Genomic DNA, 11,071 nt, shown 5'->3' with positions numbered 1-11,071 from the left:
ATAGTGTGAGGCTAGAAGATGTTGAAGATTCTGCGCTTTCATCTGTCATGGAACACTTCTAACCTATGGCTTATGGCTTTGGTCATTTTCCGAGATTCCGTTCCATATATATATATATATATATATATATATATATATATATATAGTCACAGAATAAGGCAAGAAATAACTTAGTTTCGCCTTAGAACGATTTGATCATTTTCCTTGTAATGAATACAACGTTACCTAGGGTGTATAATGGTTTTATATGTAAGCAACTGAACTAGCATGTATCTCGTCGTAGATCGCTTGCGGTCAGAGACACTAAAAGCACGGTATGCACGGATATTTTACCCTTACTAATACTCATTCTCACGTAGATTAAGGCAAGGTCTTTTCTAACTGACACACTGGTTTTTGGATCTTGTCAAGGAGTGAACGTTCTCCATTTTTGTTCTCCAGCCATAGGGGTAAATGTTACATTTGTATTTTATTTGATATGTGAATCATATTCAGTATTTTTGTGTCGTATCGTGAAATGATGCCTTTACTACTATGCGAATTTGAAACGTTGTGAACTTTTGAATTTTACAAGTTGCTATTCGGGGTTTAATTTAGTAGCATGTATCTATATATTTAAATTCCGTACCTGTTATCGTTACCAGTCTGGTTTTATTGTAGCTGTCTGTGTGTATGTGTTCTATACGTATGGCTGTGCGCATGACGGATCCATGAAGTATGGGTGCGGCCAATACAAGTGGGCCAACCCAGTTCAGGAGAACTGTGGTCTGTCTCTACGTATGTGTGTGCGGGTATATCAGGCTGTCTGTCTGGTCAACTGTGTGTCTATATGGATATGGGAGATGATGTAACCATCTAGGTCATACAATGACGAAACCACTAATTTGTAAACTTGTGCGCATGGTGGATCCATGAACGGTGTGTGCGACCGATACAAGTGTGGGACGACCCAAGAATTCGGGAGAACTGTGCGGTTTGTCGGTGGACACATTTGCAAGTTTTTGCAAATATTTATGAATTGTGCGGCTGTACAAATGACCGAGTCTTATGTTTGTTTCAATTGTTGTTTCAACTGAGTACAATTTGAGTCATTTCGATTACATGAGATTATGTGATCTCAGTTTCATCACAGGAGATTATTGAATCTCATTTTCATTCCACGAGATTATTTGAATTTCACTTTCATTACATGACATTGTATGAGATGTTCTGAATCTTACTTTCATTACGGGAGATTATACGAATCTTACCGTCATACATTTGAATATATGAAACATCATGTTTTTATTTTCTTATTTGTGAATATTTGGATAGAGTAAATGAATGAGACGTATGTTTAGAGCATGTGGAATCAGTTTATTTGTAGTATATATATTGGTTGGCATCCGTAGGTCTCGAGAGAGGATGGAAGTGTACCTATATATATACATACATTACTCTTTTACTCGTGCAAAGCCTGATCTTTGTTTTCACCATGATGCTCCTGGCTTCCATGAACTCCTGAGTGCTGCAAATGCTTGATTGGTCTAGGTAATTATTGCATGTAATTCTATTTCACATAATCTGATGGCAAATCATACTGCACTTTGTTCATTACATCAATGATTTCAAGTGAATATTGTAGACCCTAATTTTTAAATCATGCATGCGATAACAGGGTTATGTCGATATACGCAGCGTGATATTTGTCATATTCGTCCATTGAAGGAGATTCTTTTTGTATCACAAATGCTTACTTTTCTCAATATATCATATCAAAATTACTGAATGTATAACCAACATATCATTTACCTTGCTGTTTTGATAAACGTTGAATTTTTTATGATTATCATTTCTTTTTCTAAACGTTTAAAAACTTGTTCAGGTATTCTTTTATAAGCATTGGTGAAAGGTAACATTTCCGAAGAATGTATATCTAACGACACTTACATGAGACATATTTTCAATAAAGAAAATGCAGAATTGCATATTATCTTTACTCAATATTTTGACCGAGTACAATCCCCTGAACATTTTTTGAATTTATTAGTCTATACAGTATAAATCGTATATGCTAATAGCCACTAGTTCCCACTACACAAATGAACACAAGCTGTGTAATTGCATATTTGTTGCTGCTTATGGGGGTGTTATTTCCGCTTCATAACGACATTCGTCGTATATTCCTTTTAAGTTTAGAATGATCTTTACCATAGTTTCCGGCTCCGTTGAGTGTAAAACCGTACTCTGTAGCCTCCGTCAGATGTTGATACTTTGCCGTCTTTACAATCAAGTGTTGAACATCCCTCCATGTCAGGTTTGGACTGAAACGATTTGTTGAAAAGACATTAGAGTTTGTTTCCAAGGTTGTATATTTTCTGATTTAAATCAAGTGTGATTTTAGTTTTTTATCATAATTCATTAACAATATTGAAGCAAACTCATATAATGCAATGTTGCAAGAGACATGCCTAGATTATATGATCATCAGTTGTTATGAATAAATTGAATAGATACAAACAATATTAATGTCTCATTACATAGTCAGAAACTTATATATAGCTAATTCGTTTGCTATTGATTTGAGGCATTCCAAAATCTATGTAAATTCATTAATTATGTGTAAACAATTGTTTGATTAATCATACAGGTCTTGTATGTGTGCGTGTTTGCGTGCGTGTGTTTGAGTTACATTTAGTTTGTTTTGTTTTGTTTTGGGTTTTAGGGAGGTGGGGAGGTGTAGATTAATATATGTCCTACGATATTCTCAGTAAAGTATTGAGTAAGTTATGTGACTTTGTTATTTGGGGAAAAAAAAGAAAGTATATTACAAGAACAAATTTCAATATACAAAAGATGAAACAATGTTTGCGAATATTCAACGAGAGATTTCCTCCTATCGCTAAAAAATACACTATGATATCAATATCTAACTTTTCTTGTATTGTACAAATATATTGTACACATTTATTTAAAAGAGTAAATAGTGTTAGAACACTTCAGAAGAAATACAAATATAAGACATCTAAAAGATACATATTTGTTTAGAAAATCAAATCAACTAAAACAATCAACTTACTTGGCTTGTAAGGTGAGAGCCACCATTCCAGCAGCTTGAGGAGCCGACAAGGAAGACCCCTCCATACCACCACTACACGAATCTAAATTGGATGTAGTGACCTGAAAAGGGTGGAGATTGGAATTTAAATCAGTTGAAACAAATAATGACATAATGGAAGGTATCAACATATCTCTAGGAGGAGTAGTAAAGAATAATTTCCAATTTAGGAAGCATTCAACAAATTTAAAGAGATGTTACTTTAAAAGTATCAAGGGTGCAGAGATAATTCTAATTTAAGAGTACCCGTATAACGATAATCAATGATCGTGTGTCGCTATCTTTCTCACAGTATACCATCAATCCTACACGAATTCATTGCATCTGCATCACCAAAGCGTTTTCTGAACTGATTTGCATATATATGTAAACCAATGATGGAATAGGATACTTACACGTTGCAATCTTTAGACAGTAAAGCCTGAAGAGTTCCTTTATAAAGATTCACGTACTTTGATATAAAGACAAAGCTGATACATTGACGGATATCGCAAAGCAGTATCAAAAAGGAAATTACTCAAATTACTGAAAGAAATGAAACATGAACACTTCAACAAGGTAAGGCATTGCAGAATATCACCAGGATCATCAGCATGTGCACCATCTAACACTTTTGAAATATTCAACATGACACCGTCGATATCACAGTGCATATACAGGTTAACATAACTGGCATTTCAGGCCCACATCTTAGCAAAGGAAACAGTGATTTCTTGCAGTAGGAAAATCATTTCTGGCCAATTCCTTTCCTTATAGATCGCATCATTGAAAGATCTTTTAACTAGGGCCTTGGGTAAAACAAGCCCATGATGCACGATTGCTACACGTAGTAAGCAGAGGCGGGAAAGATGCAAAAGTCACTCACTATTGATGTACAGTCCCTCTTCCCAATGTTGCTACACACACCAGTGATCATCATGATTTGAGTACATAACCATTATGGTGGAAGACATTTTAACCTTTTGCTTCCTTGTACATTTACGGGGAGTTGTTTCAAAAGGCCTTTGACATGTTTTTGACCTATTCAATTGTCGTGAAGGCTTATCAACTAACAAAATGTTTTAGTTTGATGGTAGTTTATTATATGGTATATTACTAAACGATTGAATGTATTATACTACCTACAATGTATAGTTTTGGTTGCGGTCATGTGAAATTAAATGACCTAAATACATAGTGAAATGACAAAAGTGGGTAAAAACAAAACTATAATTATTTCTAAGCTATTCCATTACACCAAAAACGAGGTCATATCATGATTTATCTGAACAGACAAACCTCGAAGAGTAATCAACATTTTATCGTAGATCTGAAGAGCTAACCGCACAATAAAGTAATGAAATATCTTTAAGGTACATTTTTGTGCTACTTTCTATATAATGTTTTAACAATCCCTATTCGTCAAAAACAATCTGCTAACTGCAAATTGTGCCCAGTCTTTCAGCTTATATATTTCCACAATGAATACCATATATTTGTGATATCGATCTCCACTGTAAGTTACGGCCAAGGCAGGAGGACAAACTTCGGAGTAATAAGCTGGCTGACCTTTAGCATTAACACTTGATATGGTCACTGTATATATACTGTTGGCATAACCATCTGCATTACAGTTGTCCGTTGTTCCTCCATTCCCAGCTGCCCATACGTAAATTACACCTTTTCCTCTTCGACCCTATTGATTGAATGGAATAATGAAAATAAACATTAATGAACGTATGAGACTCGGCAATTACTATAGTTGATTAATATGGTTCTTTTCTATTAACTCAGTTAGTTATGAAAAAGTAGAAGAAAGCCCCAACGTTTTTATTTCTGCAGATGTTCCTTTAATTTTAATAGTCATTGAAATTAATGTGCTGATGTGATATAAATCACTCTGAACTTCTCGCCTAAGTTAGCGGGTACAAAATGTCGCTTTACAAACAAATCTTTATGCCGATACATTTTGGACCATTTCTGAGTAACCTTTTGACAGTTTAAAATAAATATACTGTCTTTGATAATTAGTGTGGCTTCTGATGAGATGCCATGGATAAGCGAATAAAAATATTAACATAAATACTTAGTCAACCTTATTCATTTCCTATTCTTTCCTGACCTTGATAAATGCAGGTTCATTATCATATACCTTTGACGAACTTTCTTTCTGGCATATAATTTAATAAGCTATGAATCATGTCGATAAGTGTTTGGAGACGACCGAGTTTTGAATATTCCAAGTAGAATTGTTATATATTGCATTCACAGTACGACCGTAAGGACACTTGCCTGAGTTACTCCAAATTCAAAGGCTGCCGCAGCTAAGGCCCCTGGCTCAAAGTACCCACGCCTATCTGGTGGGCCCCAGCTATTGCACGATATGTCAATATTGTCGTATCCGTGAGTTATCGCCTGTGCTTCTTTGATGTCGGTCGTGTGGCTGGAGCCCAAAAACCGAATTCCTGAAAGATTTAAACCGCAATCTAAACATTCGTAATACTGAAATGTTCCCATTGAATCACCAGTGGAAGACTTCGCAACTGATTAAACACTGTAGGTAAGAAGCTTGCAAATATGTATTAAAACTGCATATGGAACACAGAAAACTCATTACTGCCTAATGTAACTTCTTATAATTATGTGTCAGAATTGTTTCAAATTATTACGTATAACTTATAATTACATATGATGTAAAATAAACTGGATCGTCCTCTGTTTATTTGTTACTTTACTTGATGCTTGTGTTGATTGTCCGGTCTGAAGCGAGTCATTTCAATAACCATGATGCTTTAGTAAAAACAGAAAATCGAACATCTCTGATGATTAAAGACGATAAAGATGTTGTTACAGATTTTACTCAGAAATGAATGTAAATATCAATATGTCTTAATTAGATTTACCTTGGAACATTTAAATTCTTATACAACATTGCATGCCAAAATGTATTCTTGGGAAGACGTAAATAGTTTTGCATTAATCACAATACCCTTGAACATATTCTAAGAAACCAGAATCGTCTTTCTTCCATCTCATCATTTTAATTCTTTCTTATGCGATTTTCGAACTGCTTTTTGCCGAATTTAGACAAAATGTTTCTCAACAGAATTTATCAGACTTATATGTCCGCATAATTATGTCGCTGTTCCAATTAGCAATAATAATGACAAAACTTGCATAATAACCGTCACTATACATCAATTTAAACCCTCAGTTATGGATATAAATGAACCATTTATATATTATGATTTATTGTATGTTTTGTTTGTGTTGTGTTTGCTTATTTTTGTTATGTAGTGGCACCATGTTGTCGCCATGATATGTTTCTAGAGTTTAGGTGCCATTCCCATTTTATTGATGAACTTTTGGTACTGACGTAAGAACATAATAGCATTGTACTCGTGTACCTGCCACCAATATTCAATAAATCATTTAAAGTATCCACTCATGGACCATCTGAATGTCAGAAATCATTTATGGTATCCACTCAAGGATGATCTGTTCTTCAGAACATACCGATAAGTGTCGAGCCGTACGCCACGCCTACAATGCAGTTGTCGTTGTCTCTTTCTGCTGCTATCAACCCTGCAACTTGCGTCCCGTGCCTTAATAATAATAATAATAATAACAATAATAATAAATGTACGTATTACATTCATAACATGGTGATGATAATGGGGCCAGGATTAGTCGAATCATATTATTTTACTCCATTCGATGTAGAACAATGTGATCGACAACCCGTTCCTAGCGATGATAATGAAGATGATCATGTTAATGATTAAAACTATTATAAAATAAACGTATGCACAAGTTATTGTATAATATGGTGGATTTTGTCGGGTTTATCCTTTATTAATAAGGTCATCATTCCACTCATTTATGATAATATTAACTATTTTTGTTTCAAAGCACTTTTGCTCGGTTATTTGGATGATAGGTACAACATATAGCTTCAGCTGAATATCATAGAATTTCATATATATATTTGTACTTTGTTATTTTGTAGGAAAATGGCCATAGAAAAACAATGTAACACGAAAAATGCCACTTATTTATTTACGAAATTGGTACTGTTGACAAATATGAATTTAAATTTCAAAATATTGAGATAAACAATAGAACAAATACATGTCAAAAAAACATTCGATTTCTGTACTATCACTAAAGCATCAGAGGGTAAACAGTCTGATAATTATAAGATCGAGATTACATTCTGAATGTCTTCACATGTTTATAACACATAAAAGAGACGTTATTAATGTTGCTTGTCTCTCTCATTGGATGTGAATACTTAAACTGACCACTTCCAGACTTCCTATGGCCATCGTCGCAACCATCTTTGATAATGAAATTTGCAACTAAGACTCACAAACTTTTTTGACGGACTCCAGAGGTTGGCCTTGTTTTCCGTTTTACATTTCTTGACATTAAGAGGGACATATCGTCCGTTTAATATTCGGTACACAAACACCATGATATTGCTTCGTTAGACTTTTTCCTTCTGTACTTTCTTGCAGGGGTTTGAAATTAATATCAACAAAAATGATTTGGAAACCTCAAATTTTTTAAAGGATTTTGGCTTGATTTGTATTCAGTGTCTCTGAAATCAACCATCAAACGTGCCGATTTGCTCACTCAAATTACTGAATTATAAAGGCTGGTGCGAGCTGCTACTTGGTATGCCGAAAATACGTATGATGCCCAAGCTAAGTAATTTTACCGTATGTTTCTACTTCACGGTTTGTTTTAACAATGAGTTTTGATATTTCATCATCATTTGCTTTTGCAGTCAGATAAACGGTCAAATGATGGGAAATATAATATACAGTACATATATTTCATGTACGAACTTTGTTATCATGTACATTTCTGAAGCTTTTACTATGTCAGCGTTAACATTATGTATTACGTTGTGTACACTTACATAGCATGAGCATTTGTGTTACGACTGTAATGCGCAAAAGTTATGAATCATGTATTGGCACGGTAAAGTGGTTTTTCAAATTACCTCTTAAATTATCCGCGTGTGTTTGACAGGAGAATAATATGTACTTAATAGATATACCATATATATATGTGTCAGACCCAAGTTTGACCCAATTATAGGTCAGGTGGTCGGACGGGTTGCAGTTTCATACCCCACGAAGATCTAATGATCCAGCTTATCACACCATGCATTACCTAAGATAAGGACTACTTTTACTACACTGTCTGTACTGGATCTAAGCTATACAGCTCAAAATACAATATATATATATATATATAATATATATATATATATATATATATATATATATTCTTAATATAACACTCTTTTTTATTCTAATCATGTTTACTGTAAGAGTATTCGTGTAGGGTTTGAATACAAACCTTAAAATATATAATTAGTAAAGTCTTTAGTGAAACAACGAAAAGGAGTCAAAAACGTGCAAAAGCTTAGACGGAATAACGAAAAAGATATGTATCCCTGATTAGAGATCTCTTATTTAATGCGATAAGCTCTTGTAATAAAATGTCAGTAAAATTAAACGATTTGTGTAGACACTCGTCTTTACCCAATTGCAATAATAATTATAAAAAAGGATTTCCTGAAAGCGAAACTTATTATATAAAGAACATGCCTATGATTGAAGTACCACCGAATGCTCGAAAGCTGAAACAAGAAGTAACGAAATGAGGACGTAAATGAAGACGTAAATGGAGAGAAAGACAGGCGCATCTCACCGTCTAATATGTAATCAGTACATTGATGCCCATATGCCGAAGATGAATGACGATTATACACTGTGACATTTTTTGTCTGCAGAGTACATGATTGTCTCTCTCTCTCTCTGTCTCTCTCTCTCTCTCTCTCATCATGGACTGATCAGTGCCAAAGCGAACACAAAAATAATCATGGGAGACTATATTATTTACTTAACGTCCGTTATGAATTCGACATGGCTTTATATTATACAAGACTAAGTTCTTACACAGATAGTTAATATTTCTACAAAAAATCATCTCATTGTGCTACCATAAAAATTACAAGCACACTAACCACCCTGACAATCTCCTCATGGTCAAAGTAAATTTACCTTTACTGACGATCACTATTCGGCTTTTTAACTTGTCAGAACCAGAGCGAAATAAAACAATTCACATTTAGTGTGCAATACCTAAGAATGCCAACCAAATAAGAATTTACCACAATGCATTTCTATCTGAATCGTCTTTAAATAGTAATACATATACTTTTTATGAAACGAAACAGGATTATGACTTGTCTATCTCGAACCAATGTTGTTTAGCAATCATAAATGCACATATTCCACTAAAGGTTACAAGAATTAAACACTAAAAACAAACATAATGGTATGCCAATAAAACAGCTGAGGTGCAACGTAAATGAGGCACTATCATATATATAAAGATATATCTTTTCTGTTCGAACCAAGCCAAATCCCTTGTGATGAAACATAAATGCTTGCCTGAGACACCAACAACATATACTTTTGGAAGCATTGCGAAAGTTAACTTCTGCCAATTTAGCATTTTGAGTCCTTCCTAAACTATAGTTAATAACACTAGTTGTACTGGTGATCCCGATATTACAAAACAAAATGCACATCTTTTAATTTCAGGTTTCCCATAACATATAAAAGGTCCATCTTTGGTCCAACAGAGGATTTCAGTCTTCGTTAATGAAGGTGTGCCCGTTCCGGTTCATTTCAGTATCATCCCATAATATACTAATATGTATATAATATATATATATATATATATATATATATATATATATATATATATATATATATATATATATATATATATATATATAATATTGACATTATCAATAAAAGAGACACTAACTAATCGGCGGGTCTAGATACACGTCACAACAAGATTATATTAATATCGATGTTGTCAACCTTTGATTCACTGAAAGAAGTAATCAGCTATATCATACATTTCCAACGTCATTTAAATTAGCCACGGTATCAGCCGTGTATGAAGCAAATGAAAGGAATGTCACAAATCACAGCAGTGTATCAGGAAAACGAAGGAAATGACACAAAATCACAGCAGTGTACGAGGCAAACGAAGGGAATGACGCACAATCACAGCAGTGTACGAGGCAAACGAAAGAAATGACGCACAATCACAAAAATGTACGAGGCAAACGAAGGGAATGACGCACAATCACTCTCTCTTATCTATTCCGTATGTACTTTTAAATATGAGTGAAGAAGCATGTCAACAAGCATATTTTAGGATATTTTTGCAAGTACCAGTTCCTTACAAAGAATCACTATCATATACCAAACAAACATATTTATGTCAGTTTACCTTGACTACAGTCATAAAACAGTGGCTATGTAGCGACTGAATCCGATGAATTTACTGGTGCAGATATTATTGATCATGTTTAAAAATCAATTTGGTTGACCATTCGGAGGTCCATCAGACTGTTTCGGCCTACACATGTTTGTCATACATAGTTTGTAAATTTACTTCTAAACTCGTGGACAGATTAATTGTTGGTTTTACGGAGAAATATACTTCACTTTCGAATCATATTTTAAGGAATGTTCCTTGGTGCTCTTTATTAGGGATTCTTCTTTTCTATATTATTTATCAATGACTTCACTTAGCGTCAAGTACACTGTAGCACGGATCTCTTCTGTAAAGCTTCTACACTGCATAAATCTGGTAAATAATTTAACTCAACTGAAAACAATCGACATCAACACTTTGTGTTTGGTGTAAACAAAACAGACCGTGTTTACAACGAATCTACAACGAAATGTATGACGATTGTAACAAAACAACGCTTAACCACTGACATTTTATCCCACTGAAAATGACTAAAACATGTTTTGTGTTCAAAATCACAGAGTAGTTATTCGTAACTACACCGATGAACACCTCATATGGAATACGTCTGTGGATCACAATTGTACTGTGGTCGCCAGAGAAACTGCTCCCTTAAAATTGCTGTTGAACATGAGA

At 34.2% G+C, this 11,071-nt stretch overlaps 1 protein-coding gene across 1 annotated transcript in view; it reads right to left on the bottom strand.

The window, feature by feature from the left end:
* Window positions 1-2,140: 2,140 nt before the first annotated feature.
* LOC149800384 (furin-like protease kpc-1) overlaps window positions 2,141-11,071 on the bottom strand; it is a 52,686-nt gene continuing 43,755 nt past the window's right edge. The window contains exons 6-10 of the mRNA XM_089958410.1: window positions 6,593-6,681; window positions 5,369-5,541; window positions 4,566-4,772; window positions 3,059-3,159; window positions 2,141-2,303 (exon numbers count right to left, since the gene is read on the bottom strand). Coding sequence (XP_089814536.1) covers window positions 2,141-2,303; window positions 3,059-3,159; window positions 4,566-4,772; window positions 5,369-5,541; window positions 6,593-6,681 — 733 coding nt within the window. The remainder of the gene's footprint in view (window positions 2,304-3,058; window positions 3,160-4,565; window positions 4,773-5,368; window positions 5,542-6,592; window positions 6,682-11,071) is intronic.

Source organism: Sinohyriopsis cumingii, chromosome 5, assembly GCF_028554795.1.
Source record: "Sinohyriopsis cumingii isolate HCF-2022 chromosome 5, ASM2855479v2, whole genome shotgun sequence".
NCBI lineage: Eukaryota > Metazoa > Mollusca > Bivalvia > Unionida > Unionidae > Sinohyriopsis > Sinohyriopsis cumingii.
The sequence above is the reverse complement of the archived record's forward strand: the minus strand, read 5'-3'. Positions and strand labels throughout refer to the sequence as shown.